General features: G+C 36.5%; 1 protein-coding gene across 1 annotated transcript in view; it reads left to right on the top strand.

The window, feature by feature from the left end:
* The window catches only part of LOC126163202 (dynein axonemal heavy chain 3), a 1,221,238-nt gene that overhangs the window by 740,095 nt on the left and 465,054 nt on the right, over nt 1-16,089 (top strand). Inside the window, exon 41 of the mRNA XM_049920156.1 lies at nt 14,019-14,181. Within this exon, the coding sequence (XP_049776113.1) occupies nt 14,019-14,181 (163 nt within the window). The remainder of the gene's footprint in view (nt 1-14,018; nt 14,182-16,089) is intronic.

Here is a 16,089-nt window from a genome sequence, read left to right as displayed (position 1 = left end):
GTGAAACCACCCAGGAGTTTCACTATGGCTGTGGACCAAGCTCTGGATGTTATGTGGGTAGTGTAAGCAGCCAAGGGTGGGGAGGGCATGATGAGAGGAAGTGAAGGTCCTGCTTTGCGGCTGGACAATGAGCATGTGTGGGATGGTACGTGACTGGAGAGACAAGGCATGTGAAATGTGGTTTGCACTGTGTGGTGTAGATAATTTTTCTCTGTGAAAGCCTCAATGAGATTAGTGGCATACTTGGAAAAGAGCTGTTCATCACTGCAGATGGGATGATTATATGAGGAGAGAGGTACTGATGGCATCATCTGTTCTGTGGAGGTCGACATTGAGGACAGTGGCTCATTAGACTGAGGAGGACCACATGATGCAAAGAGAGGAGGAGGTGTTGAGGTGCTGGAGGAATGTTGCTTGGGTGTCCTCAACCTCACCCCATTTTTTATGCTTTTAGTCCACATCATGAAACTGTCATCAGTGAATCTGATCCAGGTGAGGATTTTAGATTCTGGATGGTTAGAAAGAATGCCTTTGGATTGAAAAGGTTGCATAGGATATTGTCATGCAGGTGCCCATTGCTGTACCACAGATTTGTTCATAGGTGATGCTATCAAACAATCCTCAATCAGTAATAAAGGACAGATTAGACCCTCTCATCATGAGTTGTGAATGTGAATTAATCTTCTCCAGCTCATTTCTCTATCCTCCACAAGGAAGGAGCTGTTACCGCAGTACTGAAAGTGAGGACAGTCTGTGTACTTCTATAAGTGTCTATAAGCAGTACTGAAATTTCACCTCCTGGAGGTAAGAAGTGACCTCCAGTTCTTATCAATTGTCAGGTTTTTCTGCACTTCTGTGATGCTCTGCCACGGTTCATATAAACCTTTAACATTCTTGCTGCCGTTCTTTGTGTACATTCAGTATATTATTTTAGTCTTAATGTGGTACAGATCCCACATGCATATGCAGTATTTTAAAATGGAATGTACAAATGATTTTCTAGCAGTTTCCATTGTAAGCTGACTGCATTTTCTCGTTATCCGTCCAATGATTTGAAGTGTTTTATCTGCCTTATCTGTGACTGAGCCTCCATCTTCATCCCATTTTATATTCCTACTACGTACCGCAACCACCCCACGAGTGAGTTGACTGAACTTATGTTGTAGTCATTGTGTAGTAATACCCAGGTATGAGTACCCTAGACAATTTCAGATAAAACAGTAATTTGGCGAAAAGATATGTGTGGATACAGAAAGCCAAACACCATTCAAAAATGCAAAAGAGAGGAAAAGAAAGCAAAGAACCAAAAGAATTGCCAGTAGTAGGTAAATGAAACCTGAATCAAAAACTGAGAGAACAACACGGAACAAGCTCGTTGCAGAAGGCGCAGCAGTAATGTCTGCAACCAGAATGCTTCAGATACATAAGCATAACTGACTTAGGAACATGTGCTCACTTTTCTCTTAACCCGTGCCTCGAGAGGGTTTTTGCAACTCTCGTGGGGTTCTTGTTACTCACGCTGCACCTGTGAAACCGAATGACTCCGTATGGCCAATGCCAGCACATTTACCTCAGTATCACCGTTTCACTTTAGCGACAATACTAAATGTGGGATACTGCTTTTCTTAAGTTATTGTGACGTGCACAATTGTACGTGTCTGAACATTTAAAAGAAATTGCCAATCTTTGTACAACTTCAAAGCCATTTTGAGATCCGGTCGGATATTTGATTGCAGACGAGACTCCGTTGTAAATAATTGCTGCTTTGTTATGGCAGCTAGAAAGGTAATACTCCCACACACGCATCCCGAGTGACGGGTAGAGGAGCCCTCACTGGCTCGACAGTGGATCTGAGCGAAATGAAGTAGTGCTCACAGACTGAACACTCTCTGAAAATTGGGAATTTGCAATTCCGGTTGTAAGAATGAAATGAAGAAATTTCATTTCACTATTTTGGAGTTCAAGGAACTTCTGAATGCATGATGGGAACATCTCAGAGAAGAACTATTTCAAGAGGTGTACTGAAAAGTAAACATTGCAATAAGTATATTGAAGTGGACAGTAGGCCATCACATTCCTGCAAGCCGTGCTTGATCAATGTAATTCTTTGTGTGGGTACAGCCCTTTTTCCTTACTGCTGTTTAAGTATGTTAACTTACAGGCTCTCGGATGAGGGATTTTTAATATAACAAATTGCCCTGTGTACAGTAGTTGCCTCTCACAATTCGACTTACCGTACTTTGTCAATTTTGGACGGGTCGTAAGCAGTAGTTGTTGTACCACGTGGAACTCTACAGTGCATACTAATTTCTTATCGTACAACTGTTTTCTGTACTCTGCCTTCCTTCAATGCTAAATGCCTGCACATTTTCTCCTCTTCCAATATTTACTTCCTAGGGACCTTGGATAAAGGTTTTTCCAATTGTGTGTACTTGTCTTCTGAAGCCAGTTGAGCTGGAATGGAGTAACATATTTGATCCACCTTGTGTGTTTGTGAGGGGAGTAATTCCGGATAAATCTGTTAAATTCCTTAAACAATCTCTCTATGGGACTTTCTTCTGGGTGAAACTTGGATACGAGACTGAATGGCTGATTTTTAAAAGGTACCTAAGTCACTTTTTCATAGTTTCGAGAAAAACAAAGGAAACTTATTTTCTCTTTTGTGGTGTTAAATGCTGCACTGGTAAAATTTCATATTAGAATATACACATATATCTACAGTTAGATACATTTTTGATGGATTATGCCAAATAGGAAACTAGAAAAAAATATTTTACCTTGCTGACTTAGGTCCCTCTTTTAACACATTATAAAATGTAAAGCATAGTTTTACTTGAAAGTAATCCAGGTTTTTATTAAATAAAGAGTAATATCTGTTAGCTCATATTACACACACAGTTCTTTAATAGTGAAAGAATATTATTACATTACATTGACATGTTTTTCAAACATTATTTGTTATCATTGAGAGAAACATCAGCTACTAGCCACTGTGAAAGTTGATCCTAAAAGCTTTTGTGTTTTTCTACAATATACAGCATTTTTTTCTGTTTTCAAGTCTTCAGTTTTTTTAGGTCTTTTTTCTTCTGGATAAGCTTCTTGACAAAGTAAAGATACTTTTTTTTTTTTTTTTTTAGTAAAGGTATTCAGTATTTGAAAACCAGATGCACTTATGTACTCACTTCTTTTTACGAAACCCTTGCATCCATATGAGTACTCAAAATAATGATATTTGGAAATATGAAACTGCACCCTTTCATTTCTTGGGAGGTATGTGGTTTCAAGAGAGACTGTTGACTACTTATGATAAGTAGGCCGCCAAGTGGATCACCCAGTGATCACTTGTCTTTCGACCTGGCTGATTGTCCCTGGATGTTTTCCTCAGCAGTAGCTAACTGTATGTATCAATTAGGACAAGAGAAGCTCTTGCCAATGTGTGATTCTTGTTTTGCCTGGACAATTTTCTGAAAATAGGTATAGCTCGGTAACGGTCTCTGGCACATGATGTTTAATGTAGTCTAACAGGAATGAAGCAAATTCTTTGTCTCCTTTGTGGGCCTGTCCTTCATGGTAGATGTGGTTATGAGCTAAATCTGTATTCATGTTGAATATACAAAGAAACGTTCACTGCGAGTTGCCTCAAGTAATAAATTTCTGAACAGGGATCTTCAGAAAAACTTACATTTTGCATGTAATCAAATACAAGGCTTAAAATGTTTCCATTTTCTTTACTCTTTTTTAGTTGTTTCATTAAGAGCAGATGTGAACTTTTCAGCTTGCCTGATGTGCACCATTAATTCTGCAGTCACTACTCTTTGCAGTATCGTGTAAATGAGGACTACGTATGCGCACCTTTTTCTCCTCGCAAAAGTGACAGGTGTCAATTTGTGGTTTTCCTAACTTTAGGTTAAAATTTTATATGTTTCAAAAAACCCGTACTTGGTATTTGTACCAGGATATTTCACCTTATACAAGTCATGCATTTTCTTGACAGTGAGTTCAGATGACAAATATGTAAAGTTTGTATCAGATTCATAGTGTGTTTTGTACACGTAAAATGAGCTTATATGTTCATGGATCATCAAAAGTCCATTAGGACCAACTTTTCCTTACACAAGAGTGTCTGCTGCCACATTTGTCGCGTGGTGATTTTCCTTTGCCTCACAATCTCTGAAGAGCTTATGGATCACATAAGTGAGAACAAGATGTTCGTTAAGAGAATCATAACTGATGATGAGATGTGGGTTTATAGTTATAGTGGTGAGACAACTGTTCAGTCTTCGCAATAAGTTGGAAAAGGCTCTCCAAACCAAAGGAAGCTCGTCAGGTCAAGTCAGATGTCAAAGCCATACTGATAGTTTTCTTTGACTTTGAAGGATTAGTTCATGATGACCTCATGGCACGAGGACAAACTGTTGATCGATGGTACAATCGGGACATGTTGCGATGCCTGCGAGGCAATGTGATAGCAGGCTGAAATGTGGCGAGACAATTCATGGCTCCTGCATAGTGACAATGCACCTGCACATTCATCCCTGATGGTGTGTGATTAGTGATAAAAAGCTAAATGACTGTGCTACATCATCCTCTGTACTCTGCAGACCTGGCCCATATGGACTTTTTTTTAATTCCAAAGTTGTCTTGTAAGGACAAAGACTCGCAACACCAGACAAGATAAAAGAAAATTTACAGATGGCACTTTGTACGATCCAGCAAGAGGCTTACCATGACTGCTTCCGGAAGTGCAAACAGTGTTGGTAGCAGTGTATCAATTGTGGAGGAGAGTATTTCGAAAGAGACCCTTTTATCAGCAAGTTACAATGTGTACATATTTGTAAAAACAGAATTAGTAATTTTTATTTATTTTTTATTTTTTGTCTGCAAAGTTTTAAAAATGTTTTAATTTGTATCTGTGATTTACACTACTAAAGAAGTAACTTGTAATTAATTATGCATATTGTATTAGTTACCAATATAAAGTTTTGATAAAAAGGTTATTTTAGTCTCAAATGTAATAAAAACGTAACATGGAAAAAATTTGTCTTGTAAAACCTTGAACTTGAAAATCATCAATCGCTGGACACGCTGTAAGGCAAAATGATGGCTTTTTGCCATTGCTCGCTGACCCAAGAACTCAGATTGAGATACAAAAACTCAAATGTCAAACACAGCTGTCTAACTTTTCACATGATTTAGCAATGTTTTCCGAAAACTTTGATACAGCAATTGAGCGGATCAACCTGTTGAAACAGATGCTGGATTACAAACTTCTTTTGAGAATACAGAATTCATAACAAACATTAAAAATTCCACAATATTCCTAATTACAACACATGGTAGCATCAATGGAGAGAATAATTTTAAGTATTTAGGGGACATAATACATCCAAACTGCCTACATAAAGAAACAAACAAAAACAGAGCCCACAAAACAGTTGTGACTCATCAATTAATGAAGGAAATTTACACTAAAAATCTCAGTCTCAGTAAAAATGAAAATCAAACACTACAACACTGTCATAAAATAAGAGTGCCTTTATGCAGTGAAATGTTGAGTTCTCGTCAAAAAGGAAGAAACTGAAGAGCTGGAAAAAAGAAATTAAAGGAAGGTAGTATGTGATATACTCAGCCCAAGAAAAGTTAGAAGTATGTGCAAGAAAAGTAATGATGAAATCTACACCCAAACTGAAAAACAACCTGATACTCTTGAGAAAAGGAGAATATCATTTTCTGTTCATTTGGTTTGAATGAACTTAGAAAGACTGACTAAAAAAAATATTTGAAGTTTTGACCCAAATGAGAATTAAACCAGAGCAGTACTTCTGTGTATTCCTTAGTGAAGTAACATTTGAAAACAGTTTACCATATTTCCATTCCTTGTTCCAGTGACTATATTGTGTTGATCAAATGCTTCCCATTATTATCTTTACTGAAAACATGCTCATTCTAGGCTTACAGCCAATCAGTCAGAACTCATGATTACAACGGTGTATAAAATCCTAGAATGTTGTATTGCATTTAAAAAGCCAAATTTTTATTTAACTGGGTGGTTACTTTGCTTTATCAAAACACTTCCCAGTTATTTTTCTAGGCTGAAGTTCCAAATTTTCCTGAACCATCTTTTGTGTAAGTTTTAGAGTACTATTTTACTAGGTATTAAAATCCATGGAGAAGAAATAAAAACTTTGAGGTTTGCCGTTGACATTGTAATTCTGTCAGAGACAGCAAAGGATGTGGAAGAGCAGTTGAATAGAATGGACAGTGTCTTGAAAGGAGGGTATAAGATGAACATCAACAAAAGCAAAATGAGGATAATGGAATACAGTCGATTTAAGTCGGGTGATGCTGGGAGAATTAGATTAGGAAATGAGGCACTTAAAGTAGTAAAGGAGTTTTGCTATTTGGGGAGCAAAATAACTTATGGTGGTCGAAGTAGAGAGGATATAAAATGTAGTCTGGTAGTGGCAAGTAAAGCGTTTCTGAAGAAGAGAAATTTGTTAACATCGAGTATAGATTTAAGTGTCAGGAAAAATTTGTATGGAGTGTAGCCATGTATGGAAGTGAAACATGGACGATAAATAGTTTAGACAAGAAGAGAATAGAAGCTTTCAAAATGTGGTGCTACAGAAGAATGCTGAAGATTAGATGGGTAGATCACATAACTAATGAAGAGGTATTGAATAGAATTGGGGAGAAGAGAAGTTTGTGGCTCAACTTGACCAGAAGGAGGGATCGATTGGTAGGACATGTTCTGAGGCATCAAGGGATCACCAATTTAGTACTGGAGGGCAGGATGTAGGCTACAGTAGGCACTGGAAGATGAAGAAGCTTGCACAGGATAGAGTAGCATGGAGAGCTGCATCAAACCAGTCTCGGGACTGAAGACCACAATAACAACAACAATAGTTTCCATTGCTGCAAATGAAGTTTTCTGAATTGCCATGTCACTTGTAAGTGACTGTAAGGACTGAAAGCAATATATATTTGAAATGCATGTTTTTATTTATTTATTTTTTTCAATAAATAATATTCATTGATAATACTTTTTAACTCTGTTATTACAATCAAATTTTAAATTCAATTCCATCATTATTATCATCCATCATCACTCAATGTGGTGATACTTTATTGTGCAATAATGTCTAGTATATGAGAAACCAGCAAAAAGATACTCCTATTGTAGTACAAAAAGGCCAAATATGCTGCTTTATATTAAAGGCTGTCGGTGAAAAGTGGGGTAGCAGTGCTTTATTCTACCTTCTTAAGCACATTTAAAAATTTTCACAGAAACATTGGCGTATGAACATTGCACACTCTTTTTTACGTACAACTCACCTCATAAGACCCACAGCCTCCCCAGCTGTAACTCACTCACACCCACTAATCCATCGCTGTAAGACCCTCATGCCCATATACTCCAAATTCTTCCAATTGCCCACTCTCACTCATTTGGCCTAACTCATTGTCATTATCTCTTTGTATCTCTCTAACTATCGCAGTCACCTGCCTCACAACCACAGTTGTCTTATCCTGTCCTACTACTACTGTTTCATCTCACAGTCACTGTCACCGTCTCCCTCTTGTTGTTGTTTTACAGCTACTGCCTCAATCATTCATTCCCACTGCTGCCGTCTCTTCTCACTGCCACTATCTCTCTCTTCCTAATTGTCATTATTATAGATGCTGTCTCTCATTGTCACTGGCTCTCACCCTCTTCCACTTTCTCTTTATTCCTTTCCACTGGTGTTCTCTCCTTCAGTCTTACAACAGCACTGTTCTCTCACAGTTTACTATGTCCCGCTGTCACTGTGTCCCTCTCTCTCACACTGCGTTTACCTCCTTTACTCTTTCAGTACCACAACCACTACTATGTTCCAGTATTTATGACTTCACCATCTCATTCCCATTGCCACCGTTTCACATAAAAAGGTATGAATATGTTCACATGCGAGTATTTTTGTGATAATTTTTAAGATTCTGAGAGAGGTAGAATGAGGCAGGTGAGTCTTTTAATAAAGAGGAGCATATTCACTTTTTTTGTGCTGATTGGAGCATTTTTCTGCTGGTTCCTTTTTTTTGTGCCACAACAGGACATGTCACTCATGCGAAAATAAATTGATGGGTCAGTAACATTTTGATAGTTCACTTGCATGAAACTGAAATACCAATAAAGCAAAACTAATTTGACACCTTAGAATGGTTTTTATGTCCACAAAACTGCGAGTGCAATGTGGAGTTCTCAAAATTTTTCTTATGACAATGGAGACATTTCACATCATAATTCTCTATGCTACATCACTTTACAAACTACATTTTTGCCTAAAACTGCATTTTATGTGCACAAGTAGGGAAAGTGTGAAAAACTGTCTCTTCGGTACGGATAAAGATATTAAAAAAATTTTCAAGTTTCTTCAACATTGGGATCTTAGAAATATATCGTAAAAATTATGTTCCTTTGCTGTGCACAGCCACCTTGGAATCAGCAACTGGAGTTTGATCTGCTGCTGATTGTGAAAAAAATGGTGAAAACCCTTTTTTTAGTGGTTCCTGAGGAACTATCCATGAATTTTTGCAAATGAATAGTAGTAGTAGTAGTAGTAGTAGTTTATTCATCCAGAGACAATTTACATTGCATGGATTTCGTCAAAAAAAAAAAATACATAGTATATATATATACACACATATAGGGTGAACAATACTATACAAAATACAGATGTGCATAGTAGACTATGTAACATCAGACCACATTGAAATAGCATGTACAACTTTGATTATTTACATTGATGTATGAGAAAGACTTTTTACATGGAATACACAGTTGATATTTAGATATATCACATACAATTCTAGCACTTTTGTACATATTATTTATTTAGATCATAGCAACAGTCAGATAAAAATTACTATTGGCACAGAGTACATAAATATGATGGTTTAGTATGGAGCTATTCCAGGTATTCTTTTACACTATAATAGCAGTTGGTCATTAAAAATTTGAATACTGCTTCTTTAAATGAAGACAATTTTTTTATTTCTTTTAACTTTACCGGTAGTTTGTTATACAATTTACTTCCTTGTATGTTTGTTTGTTTCTGCGCCAAAGCCTTGTTAACTCTTTTTATATGAACGTCATTGCACTTTCTTGTGTTGTAAGTATGTAGATCCGAGTTGGATTGGAAATTGTTAATATTTTGTTTTATATTAATTACGCTTTTCTGTATATAGAGGCACGGTAGGGGTAGAATATTCAGCTGTTTAAATAATTGCTTTGAAGGAGTTAGCCTTGAACTGTTGGTAATTATTCTAACAGCTCGTTTTTGTAGAGTGAAGATGGTTTTGAGATTTTTCTTACTATGACCCCAGAAGATGAGGCCATAGGTAATAGCAGAATGTATATAAGCAAAGTAAACAGCTCTGCTACATTCCCTACTACATACAAAGCTAATAACGCGTAAAGCAAAGCAAGCAGAACTTAACTTATGTGAGAGATACAGGATATGGGATTTCCAGTCTAAATTTTCATCTATATGTACACCTAAGAATTTTGTGGTAGCAACTCTCACAATTTCTTTATTTTGTATTCTGAGATCTAGATCAGAGTGTGACTTTGCTTTCCTGTAATGGATATAATTAGTTTTAGAGATATTTATGGTTAATTTGTTCACTTCAAACCAATTTTGCAAATATTCTATAACTCTGGTTGCAGATGTTGGCAATACCCGGTTTATGTCAGTTACTACAATGTTTGTGTCATCCGCAAACAGGGTTATATGAGTACCATTTACTGGAATCTTGATATCATTTATGTAAAGAAGAAATAGGAGAGGTCCTAGAACACTCCCCTGCGGTACCCCTATTGGCACAGTCTGAATATCCGATCTGTAAACAATACTTTGGTTTTTACTGTTTGTTGTTGCAATTTCTACTACCTGTTTCCTATTATGGAGATATGACTGAAACCACTTTTTAGCTACTCCTCGTATACCGACATATTCTAATTTGTCTAGCAGGATATCATGTTGGACAGTATCGAATGCCTTTGAGAGGTCCAAATTTATTCCTATTGTACTGTTGTTCTTATCTAGCCCCGTTACAATATTTTCAATGAATTGGGTGATGGCTGACTCTGTACTCATTCCTTTGCGGAAGCCGTGTTGGTTTACAGACAATAGATTGAATTTCTCGAGGTAATTTGTAATTCTGTTTTTCATGACTGTCTCTATTACTTTTGAAAATACCGATAATAAAGCTATTGGTCTATAGTTTCCCACATCATGTATATTGCCCTTTTTATACAATGGTTTTACTTTTGCAATTTTTAATCGTTGTGGAAAGACGCCTTCCGAAAATGATATGTTTATGATGTGTGAGAGTGGGTCTGATATGACACTAGCACATCTCATCATGACTGAGCAAGGTATCTCGTCAATCCCTGAGGACATTTTATTCTTCATTGTTTTTATTATTTGATTAACTTCCAATTTGTTTGTGGGAGGTAGCAATAATGAATTCACACTTTGTTCTTCTGGGATTGATGTTCTACTAATCTTAGGACAATTTTTATGCAGATTGATTGGACTATTTATGAAGTAGTCATTAACGTAATTAGCTAAAGTATGATTTCTGACTAGCACACCTTGATCATCTTTTAAAACAAAGTCATCTGGATTTCTAACATTTTTGCTTGGGCCTATTTCTTTTTTTACTACATTCCATATAGCTTTTGATTTGTTTGCTGACCCAGCAATTACACTGTCATTGTGCATTGTCTTGGCTTTTTTTATCACCTTCCTGTAAATTTTCTTGTATGTCTTAACATAATCTGAGAAGTGTTCATCTTTGTTATCTTTTTTGAGTTGACTGATATGTTTTAGTGTTTGACTAGATACTCTAATAGCGGGTGTTATCCACTGGCTTGTGTTCCTAGGCATGACATTGATCTTTGTGAGCTTTTTTGGGAAACACATCTCAAATAGGGACATGAATGTACTAGAAAAAGCATTGAAAGATTCCTCGGTTGAAATTTGTGCAAAGACATCTTCCCAGGTTTCATTAGCTAACAACTGGATGAAAGTATTTACTTTTTCTGTATAGAAGTGTCTTTTGTATCCCCACTTATATTTCACTGCCTTGGGGATAGAGTAATTTATGTATGTTAATAGTGTATTGTGATCCGAAAGACCTAAGTTTACGTTTAGTGGCTCAGTGATACCATTCTCCATATTTGAGAAAATATTGTCTAAAAGAGAAGATGACAGTTCTGTTATTCTGGTGGCATCTGTAAAGAGTGGTTTCATGTGGAAGCTGCTGAGTATACTCAAAAGCTGTCTTTTTTCATCACTTCATTCATTCATTCATTCATTTAGGTATACCTACCATATCAGTTGAATTAAATCATGGGGTTGTTTTTACTGAGAGTAAGTTAATTTTTACATGCATATTTTATGTGTACGAGTAGGATAAATTGTTACATGCATATCTTATGTGTATGAGTAGGGTAAATTTGAACTTTGTATATGTAAAAAAATTTCTGGAAAATTTTCAAGGTAGTTTGAGATTGGTATCTTATTAATATGTCCCAAAAATTTCAGCTATTTACTGTGTATAACCATCTTGGAATCCTCGGCTGGGTTTTGGCTCGCTATTGGTGCCAAAAATCAGTGTAAGAAATACTTTTTTTGGGAGTTTTCTGAGGAACTGCCCATGAACTAGTGATGTCACCATAAGTGCCATCAAACCCACCGTAGACTGCATCAAATGCAAAATCAACCAACCAATTTGCTGTATTTACCTAAGTAGGAGGAAATGACTCTTTGTCAGACCCCTTAGCTGAACAATAAGTGCATCTCACTGTCATGCAGTGAACCTGGGTTCAGTTCCCAGCCAGATTGGAGATTTTCTCCACTTGGAGACTGACTATTGTGTTGTCCTCATCATTGTTCACATGCAAATTGCATAATGTGATCTCAACTGAAAATACTTATCAACTCAGTGGCCAAACTTCCCCAGGTGGGGGTCTACTAGTCACCACTTTTGACCCGTCTTGTAGTATAGCGATAATAAGATGATACTTCTGTTGGGTATACAAATAGGTACTAGCCAAAGAACTACCCTAAACACTTGATTCTTCCTTTTTATCACAAATAGAACCCACCCAAGCTATGACCATGGGAAAATTCTGTTTCTATGTGCAGCGTTTTGGAACATATTAGTAAGCATGCTATTGCATACATTCCGATTCTCTCGTGAACACACTTCAAACTGTTCTCACTGGTATTTAAACTTTGGTAGCAGTGGCACATCATATTTCAAACTGAGCATTCAGCATGCTATGGTTGTTGATAAGAAGTGTGGCATTGCAAGTGTGTGGACAAATTGCTAATTTGCACTGAAATTAGTAAAAAAGGCTGAATGAATATTCAGTGCTGACATATGAAACATGTTTTCATATATGGATTCTTATTTATATTTTTATGTAATAAAAGATCTCTGCTTTTGTGAAAATAACCAATTCATAGATAGGTGTCAGATTTTCATCCATATGGTACGTTTTGTCATACTCACTATCATTCAACAGGAAACAGACTTGGGGCCCCAAGAAACTGTGAACAGTTATGAAGATTCTTGAGGTTAGAAAGAATGCTGGAGGTAATAACCAATGTTGCAACAATTAAATGCCCTTCTTCACCTTTTCTTACGTGACTCCAATTGTTTCCAAAACAAAATATTAGAATGATTTGTAATAATATGACTAAGTACTTTTATTCCTGTTTACTCCCACAAGAATCACATAGAATCCCTGAAATTTCCATGAAGTGTCCAGTAAATAAAATTTACTTGTGGATTTGAGATTTGGTATGGTAGAGTCTTGATTAGCTGCCATTTTTAGGAACGGGAATTGGTTGGAATGCTATAAAGGTCGTTAATTAGAGAGGAATGCAACAAGTCTTTTAAAGAGCTCAAAACTATGTCATACATCAAAAGTAAGTAAAATATATATACATTTGGAAGAAAGAGAAAGAAAAACAGAAAATTTTAGACACTGAACATGCATTTTAAAAAGTGTAAATTGGTTTTCATTTCTCTCCTTTAAACCTTGACTTTGCAACTGCAACATGCCACTTATTGCCCAACAATATGTGCATAGCTGTAATGTTGGATGTTGTCCCAAATGTTTGAAAGGAGTCTCGTACACATTCTTTGCTGCAGTGTGGCTGATCTTTTCTTCTCCCTGTTCTTCATCATCTGGTCCTCTTGCTCAACACTATACACTCGCAAAACGGGATGGATGATCTGATCATCTTCAAATTCTTTATTGGTTACCTTTTGCTGGCCATTCCTCTACATCAGCAGGTTGGATATCATTTGGAAGTGTTTGCAAATCAGTCATTAAATCTGCATTGTCTGATCCATTAGTTTCTAGAAGTTAGTGTTCCTGGTTTAGATTAGGGCAAACCTTTTTCTGTGATTTACTGTGTAAATCACATCTTTTATGTTGAAGCTTTTCTTTGCTTCTAAAGGATCACTACTGTCATACTGGTGAAAGTATGGAAGTACACTGAATGGTGTGCTCAACTGTTGATGTGAAAGTGATACTTAGATGCCTGTACTTCTACTGTAAAGCAGTCCCTAGGGGGACAATGTTCCTGTACAGTAATAATATATTTTGAAGGCATCGCTGGACTGTCCAATAAAATGTGCAATAATACAATTTTTAAAATCTCACACTTAATATATTGTATGTAAGCTGATCAATTTATAATATTCAAGGGGAAAGAAGACAGAAGTGAGAGCATGTTAAACATTAGGTAATTCAGTACATGCTAGCTGTTAACATTGGAAATTTGTGATATTGTACTTATTGTAACTTTTCGATGGATTTTAAATTTTGTCCTCAAGTTATTTATAACCCATGACAAAATTTAAAAAATACACATAATTTTAGGCATTCTTGTTTGCAGTGATGTTTTACTGATTGCTTTAAGTAATAGTCAGACTTATCAACATTTTCACTATAGGTACTATGAGTCACTCAGAAGACGTAATTACGTTACTCCCACCTCCTATCTTGAACTGATTTTGACATTTAAAAGCTTGTATCAAGTGAAAATGGACCAAATTACACTGCAGCGCAATCGATATGAAGTTGGTTTGGAACAGCTAGATTTTGCTGCTGGACAGGTATGTTATCAATGATATAAGTTTGAATTTTTGCATTTCTTTTATATAAATATATGTGAATTGAGTGTTACTTACCAGTCTCTGTGCAAAGCCAACATATTTAGTAAGGAAAAAAGGCAGAACCGTTAATTCCTTAAAGATAACTTTTGTGAAATGTTTGCTCCTTCTCCACAAACATTTTACTTGCAAATTTATTAAATTTTTGATTTTGTTGACCTGATTCCAGTTGTGAGTCATTGATTTTATAGTCATAAGGTAACAAATACTTGTGTGTTGTGAAATGCAGTCTGTTACATTTTTTAACATGTAAAGCAAGCTGCACATTTTTCCACCTTCTTGAAAGAAATAACAATTGGTACACTGCTTCATGCACTTTTATTATTATTTCAGCATTACTATGTATTTTGATGGTCGTGCCATTTTTATCAGGTGGATTATTGATATGTTACATTGTTTAATTGGTTTATCGCCGTATAACCTCTCTGCCACTTCCGTGTCCTGCTAGCATATATTTCCAGATTTTTGTATAGAATGTTCTGGGATCCGAGAGCAAAAGTTTTAATAGTTAAATTTCCTGGTTTGCCCTTTGCTCATTGTGTCACATGCAAACATTAATCCAGCTTAGGGGAGCCAGAGATCCCTTCTCTGAAATCACTTAAGTAACTCTCAGCAGGTTCATCCATGTCATGGGGATGGGTAAAATCTTCTGAGGACACAGTTTTGTGGTGTATAATGGAACATTGTCCAGTCATAGGGGCAAAGACACAGTAACAGCAGAAGCAGAGCTGAAGGACTTCAGTTTGGCGGAACTGGCAGGAGTGGCAACCTTTAAAAGGGAAGATTGACCTCTTAAGTGTAGAAAGACAACCAATTTAAAGTAGTCACATCCTGACAGAAGATCACCTGCTCTTCCAGGTCGGGTGTTGAGGTGATGGGTTTGCAGCTGAGCATTTGGGGCAGGGTGGTTGTGGAGGGGGGGGGGGGGAGGGGGGGAGGTGAATAATTCAGAATGCCTCGGGAATGGGACTGTCAAAAACATAGATGAAAATTGGTGAGGAAATAAACTTTATGATTAGGGATTTGGTGTGCTGAAGGGACATGAATTAAAAAAAAAGAAGTATTTAAAGAAGTAGAACAGTACAATATCGGCATAGTAGCTATCACAGAGACCACAAAAAAAGGGAAAAGAACAGAGGAAAGGTATGGATATATGCTTGTATGGAGTGCTGTACCAAAAAAAGCATGAGGCCAAGGAGGAATAGCAATTAAAAAGGATTTAAAATGAATAATATCCTGGAAACAAATCAGTCACAACCTTTGCAGATGGATATCACTGTGAGAAATCATTCCTCACTAATCATAGCACCATGTGCCCAAATGGATGATGGCATAACAACTGTGAAGTACAGTTTCTTTTTTGATCTGATGACAAGTTTGGAAATCAGAAATTGTTTCAAATTGGTGACCTGAATGGCAGAATTGTTCCAAATTAAACGACCAAGTAGTAGCAACAGAAACTAAAAATTGCTACTGGATGGTTTTCTCACGAAGATATCCATAAACATTCACAGACGCAACCCACATGTAAATTAAAATCAATCATTGATTATATTACTGTCAGACAGAAAAGTGAACTGAAAATCTCATACGTCAGAGACGTGCATGGTCCAGAATGTGGTTCATAACATTTCTTACTTGTTACAGTAACTTACTTTTTCTGCAAACAAGGCTTCATCATAAGAGAGCAGCTGGTGAAAATGGAACTCCATTGGATAATTTCAAGTATAATATCAAGAGTCTGAGATATGACTCAACTAAGTTCTTATACCAGATAAAACCTGTAAGGAAAAATGGGACCCAGATCTAAAACATACTGAAGGAGACCTGGAAATATATTTTAAAAGTAAA

Source organism: Schistocerca cancellata, chromosome 2 (assembly GCF_023864275.1).
Source record: "Schistocerca cancellata isolate TAMUIC-IGC-003103 chromosome 2, iqSchCanc2.1, whole genome shotgun sequence".
NCBI classification, from domain to species: Eukaryota; Metazoa; Arthropoda; class Insecta; order Orthoptera; family Acrididae; genus Schistocerca; species Schistocerca cancellata.
Note: the sequence above shows the minus strand (reverse complement) of the source record. Positions and strands in the feature narration are given on the sequence as shown.